Source organism: Oncorhynchus gorbuscha, linkage group LG07 (assembly GCF_021184085.1).
Source record: "Oncorhynchus gorbuscha isolate QuinsamMale2020 ecotype Even-year linkage group LG07, OgorEven_v1.0, whole genome shotgun sequence".
NCBI classification, from domain to species: domain Eukaryota; kingdom Metazoa; phylum Chordata; class Actinopteri; order Salmoniformes; family Salmonidae; genus Oncorhynchus; species Oncorhynchus gorbuscha.
This window is the reverse complement of record NC_060179.1, coordinates 87,577,613-87,596,086: the sequence shown is the minus strand read 5'-3', so window position 1 is coordinate 87,596,086 and position 18,474 is coordinate 87,577,613. Positions and strand designations below refer to the sequence as shown.

General features: G+C 49.4%; 1 protein-coding gene across 6 annotated transcripts in view; it reads left to right on the top strand.

The window, feature by feature from the left end:
- LOC124040455 (protein jagged-1b-like) overlaps positions 1-18,474 on the top strand; it is a 210,334-nt gene that overhangs the window by 137,860 nt on the left and 54,000 nt on the right. For all 6 annotated transcript variants that reach the window (XM_046357673.1, XM_046357674.1, XM_046357676.1 and 3 more), the window contains exons 16-19: positions 4,474-4,587; positions 5,201-5,314; positions 12,754-12,870; positions 13,668-13,695. In XM_046357673.1, the coding sequence (XP_046213629.1) occupies positions 4,474-4,587; positions 5,201-5,314; positions 12,754-12,870; positions 13,668-13,695 (373 nt within the window). The remainder of the gene's footprint in view (positions 1-4,473; positions 4,588-5,200; positions 5,315-12,753; positions 12,871-13,667; positions 13,696-18,474) is intronic.

The window sequence follows — 18,474 nt, the reverse complement described above, 5'->3', positions numbered from 1 at the left end:
AGGCAGGCAGCACTACCACTAGACCAGCCCCCTGGCAGGCAGCACTACCACTAGACCAGCCCCCTGGCAGGCAGCACTACCACTAGACCAGCCCCCTGGCAGGCATCACTACCACTAGACCAGCCCCCTGGCAGGCAGGCAGCACTACCACTAGACCAGCCCCCTGGCAGGCAGCATTACCACTAGACTAGACACCTGGCAGGCAGCACTACCACTAGACCAGCCCCCTGGCAGGCAGGCAGCACTACCACTAGACCAGCCCACTGCCAGGCAGCATTACCACTAGACCAGCCCACTGCCAGGCAGCACTACCACTAGACCAGCCCACTGCCAGGCAGCATTACCACTAGACACCTGGCAGGCAGGCAGACAGCACTACCACTAGACCAGCCCCCTGGCAGGCAGGCAGCACTACCACTAGACCAGCCCCCTGGCAGGCAGGCAGCACTACCACTAGACCAGCCCCCTGGCAGGCAGCACTACCACTAGACCAGCCCCCTGGCAGGCAGCACTACCACTAGACCAGCCCCCTGGCAGGCAGCACTACCACTAGACCAGCCCCCTGGCAGGCAGGCAGACTGCACTACCACTAGACCAGCCCCCTGGCAGGCAGGCAGCACTACCACTAGACCAGCCCCCTGGCAGGCAGCACTACTACTAGACCAGCCCCCTGCCAGGCAGCACTACCACTAGACCAGCCCCCTGCCAGGCAGCACTACCACTAGACCAGCCCACTGCCAGGCAGCACTACCACTAGACCAGCCCACTGGCAGGCAGCACTACCACTAGACCAGCCCCCTGGCAGGCAGCACTACCACTAGACCAGCCCCCTGGCAGGCAGCACTACTACTAGACCAGCCCCCTGGCAGGCAGCACTACCACTTGACCAGCCCCCTGGCAGGCAGCACTACCACTAGACCAGCCCCCTGGCAGGCAGCACTACCACTAGACCAGCCCCCTGAACCACAATTTTTGGTCTTCATTTGGATCCTCATTAGCTGAAACCTTAGGGACTGCCAGTCTTCCTCGGGTCCACATTCTTACCCATAGACTTTGGCACATATACATGTAAGATATACACTGCTCAAAAATAAAGGGAACACTTAAACAACACAATGTAACTCCAAGTCAATCACACTTCTGTGAAATCAAACTGTCCACTCAAGAAGCAACACTGATTGACAATACATTTCACATGCTGTTGTGCAAATGGAATAGACAACAGGTGGAAATTATAGACATTTAGCAAGACACCCCCAATAAAGGAGTGGTTCTGCAGGTGGGGACCACAGACCACCTCTCAGTTCCTATACTTCCTGGCTGATGTTTTGGTCACTTTTGAATGCTGGCGGTGCTTTCACTCTAGTGGTAGCATGAGATGGAGTCTACAACCCACACAAGTGGCTCAGGTACTGCAGCTCATCCAGGATGGCACATCAATGCGAGATGTGGCAAGAAGGTTTCCTGTGTCTGTCAGCGTAGTGTCAAGAGCATGGAGGCGCTACCAGGAGACAGGCCAGTACATCAGGAGACGTGGAGGAGGCCGTAGGAGGGCAACAACCCAGCAGCAGGACCGCTACCTCCGCCTTTGTGCAAGGAGGAGCAGGAGGAGCACTGCCAGAGCCCTGCAAAATGACCTCCAGCAGGCCACAAGTGTGCATGTGTCTGCTCAAACGGTCAGAAACAGACCCATGAGGGTGGTATGAGGGCCCGACGTCCACAGGTGGGGGTTGTGCTTACAGCCCAACACCGTGCAGGACGTTTGGCATTTGGCAGAGAACACCAAGATTGGCAAATTCGCCACTGGCGCCCTGTGCTCTTCACAGATGAAAGCAGGTTCACACTGAGCACATGTGACAGAGTCTGTAGACGCCGTGGAGAACGTTCTGCTGCCTGCAACATCCTCCAGCATGACCGGTTTGGCAGTGGGTCAGTCATGGTGTGGGGAGGCATTTCTTTGGGGGGCCGCACAGCCCTCCATGTGCTCGCCAGAGGTAGCCTGACTGCCATTAGGTACCGAGAAGAGATCCTCAGACCCATTGTGAGACCATATGCTGGTGTGGTTGGCCCTGGGTTCCTCCTAATGCAAGACAATGCTAGACCTCATGTGGCTGGAATGTGTCAGCAGTTCCTGCAAGAGGATGCATTGATGCTATGGACTGGCCCGCCCGTTCCCCAGACCTGAAACCAATTGAGCACATTTGGGGCATCATGTCTCGCTCCATCCACCAACGCCACGTTGCACTACAGACTGTCTAGGAGTTGGCGGATGCTTTAGTCCAGGTCTGGGAGGAGATCCCTCAGGAGACCATCCACCACCTCATCAGGAGCATGCCCAGGCATTGTAGGGAGGTCATTCAGGCATGTGGAGGCCACACACACTACTGAGCCTCATTTTGACTTGTTTAAAGGACATTACATCAAAGTTGGATCAGCCTGTAGTGTGGTTTTCCACTTTAATTTTGAGTGTGACTCCAAATCCAGACCTCCATGGGTTGATAAATTTGATTTCCATTGATAATTTTTTTGTGATTTTGTTGTCAGCACATTCAACTATGTAAAGAAGAAAGTATTTAATAAGAATATTTAATTCATTCAGATCTAGGATGTGTTATTTTAGTGTTCCCTTTATTTTTTTGAGCAGTGTATTTCAATGAGTAGGTCACTACATGTAAATATGCCCTTTACGTAGAGCAGGGTTTCAGCAACCGCTGAATAGCATAGCGCCACAGTCAAATAATATTACAAACAAATATTCATATTCATGAAATCACAAGTGCAATATTGCAAAACACACTGAGCCTTTTGTTAATCCACCTGTCGTCTCAGATTTTGAAATTATGCTTTACAGCGAAAGCAATCCAAGCGTTTGTGTTTACCGATAATATAACATTATGTACACTAAGCATTAAGTAGCTAGGTCACGGAAATCAGAAAAGCAATCAAATTAATCGTTTACCTTTGATGATCTTCGGATGTTTTCACTCACGAGACTCCCAGTTACACAACAAATGTTCCTTTTGTTCCATAAAGATTATTTTTATACCCAAAATACCTCAGTTTGTTTGTCGCGTTATGTTCAGAAATCCACAGGAAAGAGCGGTCACCACAACGCAGACGTATATTCCAAATAATATCCATAATGTCCACAGAAACATGTCAAACGTTTTTTATAATCAATCCTCAGGTTGTTTTTAAAATATATCTTCGATAATATATCAACCGAGTGTGTAGCTTTTTCAATAGTACCGGGAGGAACACTGGCCGCTTTACTCTATAGCGCAAAACTCACTCTGAGAGCCCCCTCCTATCCACTTGTGCAATGTGATCTTTCACGCTCATTTTTCAAAATAAAAGCCTGAAACTATGTCTAAGGACTGTTGACACCATAGGGAAGCCATATATCCCTTTAAATGGAGGATAGGCATGTATAGGAACAGAGAGGTTTCAAAATAAGAGGCACTTCCTGATTGGATTTTCCTCAGGCTTTCGCCTGCAATATCGGTTCTGTTATACTCACAGACAATATTTTTACAGTTTTGGAAACTTTAGAGTGTTTTCTATCCTAATCTGACAATTATATGCATATTCTAGATTCTGTGGCTGAGAAATAGGCAGTTTCAAATGGGTACGTTTTTTAGCCAAATACGAAAATACTGCCCCCTACACGCAAAAGGTTAAAACAGCAGTAAATTAGCTGCCAGTGATACATTGTTAATCTGTTCCCGCCATAATAGTGAGATCATATACACATTTAAGCCAGGTTTGAAATGTTATGTTTTAGTCAAATATTATATCTGTTTGGGATTCTTGCAGTCAATTTTCAGTCTAGTATTTATTTAAAATGACGTTCTGGCCCCCCGACCATCAGCTCCAGATAATATTGGCCTGTGGCTGAATCTAGTTTATGATCCCTGATGTGGAGGTGGTGATTTAACCTGACAGGTTTGACTCTGCCTGTCCTCTCTCTTGCTCTCCTCCTCCCCTCTCCTGTCCCTCTCATCCTCTCCCTCTCCATCTCCTCCTTACCCTCTCCCTCTCCTCCTCCCACCTCTCCGTCTCCTCCTCTCCCTCTCCCACTCCTCCTCCTCCCTCCTCTCCCTCTCATCACCCCCTCATCTCTTCCTCCTCCTCTTCATCTCCTCCTCCCCCTCCTCTCCCTCTCCTCCTCCCCCTCCTCTCCCTCTCCTCCTCCCCCTCCTCTCCCTCTCCTCCTCCCCCTCTTCTCCCTCTCCTCCTCCCCCTCTTCTCCCTCTCTCCTCCCCCCCTCTTCTCCCTCTCCTCCTCCCCCCCTCCTCCTCCCCTCTCCCTCCCCCCCCTCCCCTCCCTCTCCCCCTCCTCTCCCTCTCCTCCTCCCCCTCTTCTCCCTCTCCTCCTCCCCCTCTACCTCCTCCTCCCCCTCTTCTCCCTCTTCCCCTCCTCCCTCCTCTCCCACTCCTCCTCCCTCCTCCTCCCTGTCCTCCTCTCCTCCAGATATAGATGACTGCAGCACTAGTCCATGTCATAATGGAGGAACATGTCGAGACCTGGTGACTGATTTCTTCTGTGAGTGTATGAACGGCTGGAAGGGGAAGACCTGCCACTCCCGTAAGAACACAGTCTCTCTCCTCCCTCTTTCTGTTCTACAATCACCGGAGCACATTTTTATTTGTTATTTTTTTATTTCACCTTTATTTAACCAGGGAGGCCAGTTGAGAACAAGTTCTCATTTACAGCTGTGACCTGGCCAAGATAAAGCAAAGCAGTGAGACACAAACAACAACACAGAGTTACACATAAACAAACATACAGTCAATAACACAATAACACAACAACATGGAGTTACACATGGAATAAACAAACAATAACACAATAGGAAAAATGTATATACAGTGTGCGCAAATTGAGTAAGGAGGTAAGGCAATAAATAGGCCAATAGCTGTGAAGTAATTACAATGTAGCAAATGAACACTGGAGTGATAGATGATGATGTGTAAGTAGAGATACTGGGGTAGAAACACAAAACGTGCTGATGGGTGGAGGTATTCACCCAGGTGTGTGTGTGTGTGTGTGTGTGTGTGTGTGTGTGTGTGTGTGTGTGTGTGTGTGTGTGTGTGTGTGTGTGTGTGTGTGTGTGTGTGTGTGTGTGTGTGTGTGTGTGTGTGTGTGTGTGTGTGTGTGTGTTATGAAAGCTTGGTTTTAATCATGTGTGTGTCTCCAGGTGAGAGCCAGTGTGACGAGGTTACCTGTAACAACGGAGGGACATGTCATGATGAGGGAGACACCTTCCAGTGCAAGTGTTCCCCTGGATGGGAGGGGGCTACCTGTAATATAGGTGAGTTAGTCTGGGTGGGAGGGGGCTACCTGTAATATAGGTGAGTTAGTTTGGGTGGGAGGGGGCTACCTGTAATATAGGTGAGTTAGTTTGGGTGGGAGGGGGCTACCTGTAATATAGGTGAGTTAGTATGGGTGGGAGGGGGCTACCTGGTTTATAGGTGAGTTAGTCTGGGTGGGAGGGAGGGGCAACCTGTAATATAGGTGAGTTAGTCTGGTTGGGAGGGGGCTACCTGTAATATAGGTGAGTTAGTCTGGGTGGGAGGGGGCTACCTGTAAAATAGTTGAGTAAGTATGGATGGGAGGCAGGGGCTACCTGTAATATAGGTGAGTTAGTCTGGATGGGAGGGATGGGCTACCTGTAATATAGGTGAGTTACTCTGGGTGGGAGGGGCTACCTGTAATATAGGTGAGTTAGTCTGGATGGGAGGGATGGGCTACCTGTAATATAGGTGAGTTACTCTGGGTGGGAGGGGCTACCTGTAATATAGGTGAGTTAGTCTGGATGGGAGGGAGGGGCTACCTGTAATATTGGTGAGTTAGTCTGGGTGGGAGGGAGGGGGCTACCTGTAATATAGGTGAGTTAGTCTGGATGGGAGGGAGGGAGGGGCTACCTGTAATATAGGTGAGTTAGTCTGGGAGGGAGGGGCTACTTGTAATATAGGTGAGTTAGTCTGGATGGGAGGGAGGGGGCTACCTGTAATATAGGTTAGTTAGTCTGGGTGGGACGGAGGGGTTACCTGTAATATAGGTGAGGTAGTCTGGGTGGAGGGAGGGGGCTACCTGAAATATAGGTGAGTTAGTCTGGGTGGGAGGGGCTACCTGAAATATAGGTGAGTTAGTCTGGATGGGAGGGAGGGGCTACCTGTAATATAGGTGAGTTAGTCTGGGTGGGAGGGAGGGGGCTACCTGTAATATAGGTGAGTTAGTCTGGGTGGGAGGCAGGGGCTACCTGTAATATAGGGGAGTTGGTCTGGGTGGGAGGAGGGAGGGCTACCTGTAATATGGGTGAGTTAGTCTGGGTGGGAGGGGGCTACCTGTAATATAGGTGAGTTAGTCTGGATGGGAGGGAGGGGTTACCTGTAATATAGGTGAGTTAGTCTGGATGGGAGGGAAGGAGGGGCTACCTGTAATATAGGTGAGTTAGTCTGGGTGGGAGGGGCTACCTGTAATATAGGTGAGTTAGTCTGGGTGGGAGGGAGGGGGCTACCTGTAATATAGGTGAGTTAATCTGGGTGGGAGGGGCTACCTGTAATAGAGGTGATTTAGTCTGGATGGGAGGGAGGGGCTACCTGTAATATTGGTGAGTTAGTCTGGGTGGGAGGGAGGGGGATACCTGTAATATAGGTGAGTTAGTCTGGATGGGAGGCAGGGGCTACCTATAATATAGGTCAGTTAGTCTGGGTGGGAGGGGCTACCTGTAATATAGGTGAGTTAGTCTGGGTGGGAGGGAGGGGCTACCTGTAATATAGGTGAGTTAGTCTGGGTGGGAGGGAGGGAGGGGCTACCTATAATATAGGTGAGTTAGTCTGGGTGGGAGGGGCTACCTATAATATAGGTGAGTTAGTCTGGGTGGGAGGCAGGGGCTACTTGTAATATAGGTTAGTTAGTCTGGGTGGGAGGGAGGGGCTACCTGTAATATAGGTGAGTTAGTCTGGGTGGGAGGGGCTACCTGTAATATAGGTGAGTTAGTCTGGATGGGAGGGAGGGGCTACCTGTAATATAGGTGAGTTAGTCTGGGTGGGAGGGAGGGGACTACCTGTAATATAGGTGAGTTTGTCTGGGTGGGAGGGAGGGGTTACCTGTAATATAGGTGAGTTAGTCTGGGTGGGAGGGAGGGGCTACCTGTAATATAGGTGAGTTAGTCTGGGTGGGAGGGAGTGGGCTACCTGTAATATAGGTGAGTTAGTCTGGGTGGGAGGGAGTGGGCTACCTGTAATATAGGTGAGTTAGTCTGGGTGGGAGGCAGGGGCTACCTGTAATATAGGTGAGTTGGTCTGGGTGGGAGGCAGGGGCTACCTGTAATATAGGTGAGTTAGTCTGGGTGGGAGGGAGGGGCTACCTGTAATATAGGTGAGTTAGTCTGGGTGGGAGGCAGGGGCTACCTGTAATATAGGTGAGTTTGTCTGGGTGGGAGGGAGGGGTTACCTGTAATATAGGTGAGTTAGTCTGGGTGGGAGGGAGGGGTTACCTGTAATATAGGTGAGGTAGTCTGGGTGGAGGGAGGGGGCTACCTGTAATATAGGTGAGTTAGTCTGGGTGGAGGGAGGGGGATACCTGTAATATAGGTGAGTTAGTCTGTGTGGGAGGCAGGGGCTACCTATAATATAGGTCAGTTAGTCTGGGTGGGAGGGGCTATCTGTAATATAGGTGAGTTAGTCTGGGTGGGAGGGAGGGGCTACCTGCAATATAGGTGAGTTAGTCTGGGTGGGAGGGAGGGGGCTACCTGTAATATAGGTGAGTTAGTCTGGGTGGGAGGGAGGGGCTACCTGTAATATAGGTGAGTTAGTCTGGGTGGGAGGCAGGGGCTACCTGTAATATAGGTGAGTTAGTCTGGGTGGGAGGGGGCTACCTGTTATATAGGTGAGTTAGTCGGGGTGGGAGGGAGGGGTTACCTGTAATATAGGTGAGTTGGTCTGGGTGGGAGGGAGGGGCTACCTGTAATATAGGTTAGTTAGTCTGGGTGGGAGGGAGGGAGGGAGGGGCTACCTGTAATATAGGTGAGTTAGTCTGGGTGGGAGGGAGGGGCTACCTGTAATATAGGTGAGTTAGTCTGGGTGGGAGGGAGGGGCTACCTGTAATATAGGTGAGTTGGTCTGGGTGGGAGGCAGGGGCTACCTGTAATATAGGTGAGTTGGTCTGGGTGGGAGGCAGGGGCTACCTGTAATATAGGTGAGTTAGTCTGGGTGGGAGGGAGGGCTACCTGTAATATAGGTGAGTTAGTCTGGGTGGGAGGCAGGGGCTACCTGTAATATAGGTGAGTTAGTCTGGGTGGGAGGGAGGGGGCTACCTGTAATATAGGTGAGTTAGTCTGGGTGGGAGGGGCTACCTGTAATATAGGTGAGTTAGTCTGGATGGGAGGGAGGGGTTACCTCTAATATAGGTGAGTTAGTCTGGATGGAAGGGAGGGAGGGGCTACCTGTAATATAGGTGAGTTAGTCTGGGTGGGAGGGGGCTACCTGTAATATAGGTGAGTTAGTCTGGGTGGGAGGGAGGGAGGGGGCTACCTGAAATATAGCTGAGTTAGTCTGGGTGGGAGGGGCTACCTGAAATATAGGTGAGTTAGTCTGGATGGGAGGGAGGGGCTACCTGTGATATAGGTGAGTTAGTCTGGGTGGGAGGGAGGGGGCTACCTGTAATATAGGTGAGTTAGTCTGGGTGGGAGGGAGGGGACTATCTGTAATATAGGTGAGTTTGTCTGGGTGGGAGGGAGGGGCTACCTGTAATATAGGTGAGTTAGTCTGGGTGGGAGGGGCTACCAGTAATATAGGTGAGTTAGTCTGGGTGGGAGGCAGGCGGCTACCTGTAATATAGGTGAGTTAGTCTGGGTGGGAGGGAGGGGGCTACCTGTAATATAGGTGAGTTAGTCTGGATGGGAGGGAGGGGCTGCCTGTAATATAAGTGAGTTAGTCTGGGAGGGAGGGGCTACCTGTAATATAGGTGAGTTAGTCTGGGTGGGAGGGAGGGGGCTACCTGTAATATAGGTGAGTTAGTCTAGATGGGAGGGAGGGGCTGCCTGTAATATAGGTGAGTTAGTCTGGGAGGGAGGGGCTACCTGTATTATAGGTGAGTTAGTCTGGGTGGGAGGGAGGGGCTACCTGTAATATAGGTGAGTTAGTCTGGATGGGAGGGAGGGGCTACCTGTAATATAGGTGAGTTTGTCTGGGTGGGAGGGAGGGGTTACCTGTAATATAGGTGAGTTAGTCTGGGTGGGAGGGAGGGGCTACCTGTAATATAGGTGAGTTAGTCTGGGTGGGAGGGAGTGGGCTACCTGTAATATAGGTGAGTTAGTCTGGGTGGGAGGCAGGGGCTACCTGTAATATAGGTGAGTTGGTCTGGGTGGGAGGCAGGGGCTACCTGTAATATAGGTGAGTTAGTCTGGGTGGGAGGGAGGGGCTACCTGTAATATAGGTGAGTTAGTCTGGGTGGGAGGCAGGGGCTACCTGTAATATAGGTGAGTTAGTCTGGGTGGGAGGGAGGGGGCTACCTGTAATATAGGTGAGTTAGTCTGGGTGGGAGGGAGGGGCTACCTGTAATATAGGTGAGTTAGTCTGGATGGGAGGGAGGGGTTACCTCTAATATAGGTGAGTTAGTCTGGATGGAAGGGAGGGAGGGGCTACCTGTAATATAGGTGAGTTAGTCTGGGTGGGAGGGGGCTACCTGTAATATAGGTGAGTTAGTCTGGGTGGGAGGGAGGGAGGGGCTACCTGAAATATAGCTGAGTTAGTCTGGGCGGGAGGGGCTACCTGAAATATAGGTGAGTTAGTCTGGGTGGGAGGGAGGGGCTACCTGTAATATAGGTGAGTTAGTCTGGGTGGGAGGGAGGGGGCTACCTGTAATATAGGTGAGTTAGTCTGGGTGGGAGGGGCTACCTGTAATATAGGTGAGTTAGTCTGGATGGGAGGGAGGGGCTACCTGTAATATAGGCGAGTTAGTCTGGGTGGGAGGGAGGGGGCTACCTGTAATATAGGTGAGTTAGTCTGGGTGGGAGGGAGGGGTTACCTGTAATATAGGTGAGGTAGTCTGGGTGGAGGGAGGGGGCTACCTGTAATATAGGTGAGTTAGTCTGGGTGGAGGGAGGGGGATACCTGTAATATAGGTGAGTTAGTCTGGGTGGGAGGCAGGGGCTACCTATAATATAGGTGAGTTAGTCTGGGAGGGAGGGGCTACCTGTATTATAGGTGAGTTAGTCTGGGTGGGAGGGAGGGGCTACCTGTAATATAGGTGAGTTAGTCTGGATGGGAGGGAGTGGGCTACCTGTAATATAGGTGAGTTTGTCTGGGTGGGAGGGAGGGGTTACCTGTAATATAGGTGAGTTAGTCTGGGTGGGAGGGAGGGGCTACCTGTAATATAGGTGAGTTAGTCTGGGTGGGAGGGAGTGGGCTACCTGTAATATAGGTGAGTTAGTCTGGGTGGGAGGCAGGGGCTACCTGTAATATAGGTGAGTTGGTCTGGGTGGGAGGCAGGGGCTACCTGTAATATAGGTGAGTTAGTCTGGGTGGGAGGGGGCTACCTGTAATATAGGTGAGTTAGTCTGGGTGGGAGGGAGGGGCTACCTGTAATATAGGTGAGTTAGTCTGGGTGGGAGGCAGGGGCTACCTGTAATATAGGTGAGTTAGTCTGGGTGGGAGGGAGGGGGCTACCTGTAATATAGGTGAGTTAGTCTGGGTGGGAGGGAGGGGGCTACCTGTAATATAGGTGAGTTAGTCTGGATGGGAGGGAGGGGTTACCTCTAATATAGGTGAGTTAGTCTGGATGGAAGGGAGGGAGGGGCTACCTGTAATATAGGTGAGTTAGCCTGGGTGGGAGGGGGCTACCTGTAATATAGGTGAGTTAGTCTGGGTGGGAGGGAGGGAGGGGCTACCTGAAATATAGCTGAGTTAGTCTGGGCGGGAGGGGCTACCTGAAATATAGGTGAGTTAGTCTGGGTGGGAGGGAGGGGCTACCTGTAATATAGGTGAGTTAGTCTGGGTGGGAGGGAGGGGCTACCTGTAATATAGGTGAGTTAGTCTGGGTGGGAGGGGCTACCTGTAATATAGGTGAGTTAGTCTGGATGGGAGGGAGGGGCTACCTGTAATATAGGTGAGTTAGTCTGGGTGGGAGGGAGGGGGCTACCTGTAATATAGGTGAGTTAGTCTGGGTGGGAGGGAGGGGTTACCTGTAATATAGGTGAGGTAGTCTGGGTGGAGGGAGGGGCTACCTGTAATATAGGTGAGTTAGTCTGGGTGGAGGGAGGGGATACCTGTAATATAGGTGAGTTAGTCTGGGTGGGAGGCAGGGGCTACCTATAATATAGGTCAGTTAGTCTGGGTGGGAGGGGGCTACCTGTAATATAGGTGAGTTAGTCTGGGTGGGAGGGAGGGGCTACCTGTAATATAGGTGAGTTAGTCTGGATGGGAGGGAGGGGGCTACCTGTAATATAGGTGAGTTAGTCTGGGTGGGAGGGAGGGGCTACCTGTAATATAGGTGAGTTAGTCTGGGTGGGAGGCAGGGGCTACCTGTAATATAGGTGAGTTAGTCTGGGTGGGAGGCAGGGGCTACCTGTAATATAGGTGAGTTAGTCTGGGTGGGAGGGGGCTACCTGTTATATAGGTGAGTTAGTCGGGGTGGGAGGGAGGGGTTACCTGTAATATAGGTGAGTTGGTCTGGGTGGGAGGGAGGGGCTACCTGTAATATAGGTTAGTTAGTCTGGGTGGGAGGGAGGGAGGGGCTACCTGTAATATAGGTGAGTTAGTCTGGGTGGGAGGGGCTACCTGTATTATAGGTGAGTTAGTCTGGGTGGGAGGGAGGGGCTACCTGTAATATAGGTGAGTTAGTCTGGGTGGGAGGGAGGGGGCTACCTGTAATATAGGTGAGTTAGTCTGGATGGGAGGGAGGGGCTGCCTGTAATATAGGTGAGTTAGTCTGGGAGGGAGGGGCTACCTGTAATATAGGTGAGTTAGTCTGGGTGGGAGGGAGGGGGCTACCTGTAATATAGGTGAGTTAGTCTAGATGGGAGGGAGGGGCTGCCTGTAATATAGGTGAGTTAGTCTGGGAGGGAGGGGCTACCTGTATTATAGGTGAGTTAGTCTGGGTGGGAGGGAGGGGGCTACCTGTAATATAGGTGAGTTAGTCTGGATGGGAGGCAGGGGCTACCTGTAATATAGGTGAGTTAGTCTGGGTGGGAGGGGCTACCTGTTATATAGGTGAGTTAGTCTGGGGGAGGGAGGGAGGGGTTACCTGTAATATAGGTGAGTTGGTCTGGGTGGGAGGGAGGGGGCTACCTGTAATATAGGTTAGTTAGTCTGGGTGGGAGGGAGGGAGGGGCTACCTGTAATATAGGTGAGTTAGCCTGGGTGGGAGGGGCTACCTGTATTATAGGTGAGTTAGTCTGGATGGGAGGGAGGGGCTGCCTGTAATATAGGTGAGTTAGTCTGGATGGGAGGGAGGGGCTGCCTGTAATATAGGTGAGTTAGTCTGGGAGGGAGGGGCTACGTGTAATATAGGTGAGTTTGTCTGGATGGGAGGGGCGGGGCTGCCTGTAATATAGCTGTGTTCGTCCCCTCCTCCCTCCCCTGGCTTTTGACCAATAGGCACTAACCAGGCTGTTAGGATTTTATTTCAACTCATCAAATAGGACACACTTGCTTTCGCTTCTTTGTTGCACAATGTTTTTAAACGTTTAGCTGAATTTTACCCAGTTGAACTAATGCTACTGACTCACCTCTCATCCTCCTCTAGCTAAGAACAGCAGCTGTCTTCCTAACCCCTGCCAGTACGGGGGAACCTGCGTGACCAGCGGGGACTCCTTCACCTGCATCTGCAAGGAGGGCTGGGAGGGAGACACCTGTAAACAGAGTGGGTATACAACACAGGTCTTCTGTCCTACCTATCACTCCCTGTGTTCCCTGCTTAGAGGAAGATGGCCTTGAGAATGGGGGAGGGGTAGGGCTTATGGTTGGGGGAGGAGCAGGGTTCTGGATGGGGGAGGGGCAGGGTTCTGGATGGGGGAGGAGCAGGGTCCTGGATGGGGGAGGGGCAGGGTTGTGGATGGGGAGGAGCAAGGTTCTGGATGGGGGAGGAGCATGATTCTGGATGGGGGAGGATAGGGACGTGGGTGTAGGGGCAGGGGTGTATGGGGACGGGGGTGTATGGGGGTAGGGGCAGGGGTGTATGGGGATAGGGGCAGGGGTGTATGGGGATAGGGGCGTGGGTGTATGGGGATAGGGCGTGGGTGTATGGGGGTAGGGGCATGGGGTGTATGGGGGTAGGGGCATGGGGTGTATGGGGGTAGGGCAGGGGTGTACCTCTTGACACTCATCTCTGTCTCTCTCTGTCTCAGTCTCTCTCTGTCTCAGTCTCTCTCAGTCTCTCTCAGTCTCTCTCTCTCTCTCTCTCTCTCTCTCTCTCTCTCTCTCTCTCTCTCTCTCTGTCTCTGTCTCTGTCTCTGTCTCTCTCTGTCTCTCTCTGTCTCTCTCTGTCTCTCTCTGTCTCTCTCTGTCTCTCTCTGTCTCTCTCTGTCTCTCTCTGTCTCTCTCTGTCTCTCTGTCTCTCTGTCTCTCTCTCTCTCTCTCTCTCTCTCTCTCTCTCTCTCTCTCTCTCTGTCTCTCTCTCTCCACATGCGTGTGAAAATAACTCCTCTCTCTTTTTTCCAGATACCAACGACTGTAATCCCCACCCATGGTAAGTGGAACACATTTCCTATTGAGTCAGACAAGACAGATCAGAACAAGGTGTTCCTCTACTTTACACCGTACCAAATATTTCAACATGTTCTTTAGCCTAGTTAGGATAATGGTTAGGAATGAGGACACAGACTATAATGATTAGGAAGGACACAGACTATAATGGTAAGGAAGGAGGACACAGACTATAATGGCTAGGAAGGACACAGACTATAATGGTAAGGAAGGAGGACACAGACTATAATGGCTAGGAAGGACACAGACTATAATGGTAAGGAAGGAGGACACAGACTATAATGGCTAGGAAGGACACAGACTATAATGGTTAGGAAGGAGGACACAGACTATAATGGTTAGGAAGGAGGACACAGACTATAATGGTTAGGAAGGAGGACACAGACTATATGGTTAGGAAGGAGGACACAGACTATAATGGTTAGGAAGGACACAGACTATAATGGTTAGGACGGAGGACGCAGACTATAATGGTTAGGAAGGAGGACACAGACTATAGTGGTTAGGAAGGACACAGACTATAATGGTTAGGAAGGAGGACACAGACTATAATGGTTAGGAAGGACACAGACTATAATGGTTAGGAAGGAGGACACAGACTATAATGGTTAGGAAGGAGGACACAGACTATACTGGTTAGGAAGGAGGACACAGACTATAATGGTTAGGAAGGAGGACACAGACTATAATGGTTAGGAGGGAGGACACAGACTATAATGGTTAGGAAGGAGGACACAGACTATACTGGTTAGGAAGGAGGACACAGACTATACTGGTTAGGAAGGAGGACACAGACTATAATGTTTAGGAAGGACACAGACTATAATGGTTAGGAAGGAGGACACAGACTATAATGGTTAGGAAGGACACAGACTATAATGGTTAGGAAGGAGGACACAGACTATAGTGGTTAGGAAGGAGGACACAGACTAATGGTTAGGAAGGAGGACACAGACTATAATGATTAGGAAGGAGGACACAGACTATAATGGTTAGGAAGGACACAGACTATAATGGTAAGGAAGGAGGACACAGACTATAATGGTTAGGAAGGACACAGACTATAATGGTTAGGAAGGAGAACACAGACTATAATGGTTAGGAAGGAGGACACAGACTATAATGGTTAGGAAGGAGGACACAGACTATATGGTTAGGAAGGAGGACACAGACTATAATGGTTAGGAAGGACACAGACTAATGGTTAGGAAGGAGGACGCAGACTATAATGGTTAGGAAGGAGGACACAGACTATAGTGGTTAGGAAGGACACAGACTATAATGGTTAGGAAGGAGGACACAGACTATAATGGTTAGGAAGGAGGACACAGACTATAATGGTTAGGAAGGAGGACACAGACTATAATGGTTAGGAAGGAGGACACAGACTATACTGGTTAGGAAGGAGGACACAGACTATAATGGTTAGGAAGGAGGACACAGACTATAATGGTTAGGAAGGAGGACACAGACTATACTGGTTAGGAAGGAGGACACAGACTATAATGTTTAGGAAGGACACAGACTATAATGGTTAGGAAGGAGGACACAGACTATAATGGTTAGGAAGGACACAGACTATAATGGTTAGGAAGGAGGACACAGACTATAGTGGTTAGGAAGGAGGACACAGACTAATGGTTAGGAAGGAGGACACAGACTATAATGATTAGGAAGGAGGACACAGACTATAATGGTTAGGAAGGACACAGACTATAATGGTTAGGAATGAGGACACAGACTATAATGGTAAGGAAGGACACAGACTATAGTGGTTAGGAAGGAGGACACAGACTATAATGGTTAGGAAGGAGGACGCAGACTATAATGGTTAGGAGGACACAGACTATAGTGGTTAGGAAGGAGGACACAGACTATAATGGTTAGGAAGGAGGACACAGACTATAATGGTTAGGAAGGACACAGACTATAGTGGTTAGGAAGGAGGACACAGACTATAATGGTTAGGAAGGAGGACACAGACTATAATGGTTAGGAAGGAGGACACAGACTATAATGGTTAGGAAGGAGGACACAGACTATAATGGTAAGGAAGGAGGACACAGACTATAATGGTTAGGAAGGAGGACACAGACTAGGTTAGGAAGGAGGACACAGACTATAATGGTTAGGAAGGAGGACACAGACTATAATGGTTAGGAAGGAGGACACAGACTATAATGGTTAGGAAGGAGGACACAGACTAATGGTTAGGAAGGAGGACACAGACTATAATGGTTAGGAGGACACAGACTATAGTGGTTAGGAAGGAGGACACAGACTATAATGGTTAGGAAGGAGGACACAGACTATAATGGTTAGGAAGGACACAGACTATAGTGGTTAGGAAGGAGGACACAGACTATAATGTTTAGGAAGGAGGACACAGACTATAATGGTTAGGAAGGAGGACACAGACTATAATGGTTAGGAAGGACACAGACTATAATGGTAAGGAAGGAGGACACAGACTATAATGGTTAGGAAGGAGGACACAGACTATAATGGTTAGGAAGGAGGACACAGACTAGGTTAGGAAGGAGGACACAGACTATAATGGTTAGGAAGGAGGACACAGACTATAATGGTTAGGAAGGAGGACACAGACTATAATGGTTAGGAAGGACACAGACTATAATGGTTAGGAAGGACACAGACTATAATGGTTAGGAAGGAGGACACAGACTATAATGGTTAGGAAGGACACAGACTATAATGGTTAGGAAGGAGGACACAGACTATAATGGTTAGGAAGGAGGACACAGACTATAATGGTTAAGAAGGAGGACACAGACTATAATGGTTAGGAAGGAGGACACAGACTATAATGGTTAGGAAGGAGGACACAGACTATAATGGTTAGGAGGGACACAGACTAATGGTTAGGAAGGACACAGACTAATGGTTAGGAAGAACACAGACTATAGTGGTTAGGAAGGAGGACACAGACTATAATGGTTAGGAAGGAGGACGCAGACTATAATGGTTAGGAGGACACAGACTATAGTGGTTAGGAAGGAGGACACAGACTATAATGGTTAGGAAGGAGGACACAGACTATAATGGTTAGGAAGGACACAGACTATAGTGGTTAGGAAGGAGGACACAGACTATAATGGTTAGGAAGGAGGACACAGACTATAATGGTTAGGAAGGAGGACACAGACTATAATGGTAAGGAAGGAGGACACAGACTATAATGGTTAGGAAGGAGGACACAGACTAGGTTAGGAAGGAGGACACAGACTATAATGGTTAGGAAGGAGGACACAGACTATAATGGTTAGGAAGGAGGACACAGACTATAATGGTTAGGAAGGAGGACACAGACTATAATGGTTAGGAAGGAGGACACAGACTAATGGTTAGGAAGGAGGACACAGACTATAATGATTAGGAAGGAGGACACAGACTATAATGGTTAGGAAGGACACAGACTATAATGGTTAGGAATGAGGACACAGACTATAATGGTAAGGAAGGACACAGACTATAGTGGTTAGGAAGGAGGACACAGACTATAATGGTTAGGAAGGAGGACGCAGACTATAATGGTTAGGAGGACACAGACTATAGTGGTTAGGAAGGAGGACACAGACTATAATGGTTAGGAAGGAGGACACAGACTATAATGGTTAGGAAGGACACAGACTATAGTGGTTAGGAAGGAGGACACAGACTATAATGTTTAGGAAGGAGGACACAGACTATAATGGTTAGGAAGGAGGACACAGACTATAATGGTTAGGAAGGACACAGACTATAATGGTAAGGAAGGAGGACACAGACTATAATGGTTAGGAAGGAGGACACAGACTATAATGGTTAGGAAGGAGGACACAGACTATAATGGTTAGGAAGGAGGACACAGACTATAATGGTTAGGAAGGACACAGACTATAATGGTTAGGAAGGACACAGACTATAATGGTTAGGAAGGAGGACACAGACTATAATGGTTAGGAAGGACACAGACTATAATGGTTAGGAAGGAGGACACAGACTATAATGGTTAGGAAGGAGGACACAGACTATAATGGTTAGGAAGGAGGACACAGACTATAATGGTTAGGAAGGAGGACACAGACTAATGGTTAGGAAGGACACAGACTATAATGGTTAGGAAGGACACAGACTATAATGGTTAGGAAGGACACAGACTATAATGGTTAGGAAGGAGGACACAGACTATACTGGTTAGGAAGGAGGACACAGACTATAATGGTTAGGAAGGAGGACACAGACTATAATGGTTAGGAAGGAGGACACAGACTAATGGTTAGGAGGGACACAGACTAATGGTTAGGAAGGACACAGACTATAATGGTTAGGAAGGAGGACACAGACTATAATGGTTAGGAAGGAGGACACAGACTATAATGGTTAGGAAGGACACAGACTATAATGGTTAGGAAGGAGGACACAGACTATAATGGTTAGGAAGGAGGACACAGACTAGGTTAGGAAGGAGGACACAGACTATAATGGTTAGGAAGGAGGACACAGACTATAATGGTTAGGAAGGAGGACACAGACTATAATGGTTAGGAAGGACACAGACTATAATGGTTAGGAAGGACACAGACTATAATGGTTAGGAAGGAGGACACAGACTATAATGGTTAGGAAGGACACAGACTATAATGGTTAGGAAGGAGGACACAGACTATAATGGTTAGGAAGGAGGACACAGACTATAATGGTTAGGAAGGAGGACACAGACTATAATGGTTAGGAAGGAGGACACAGACTAATGGTTAGG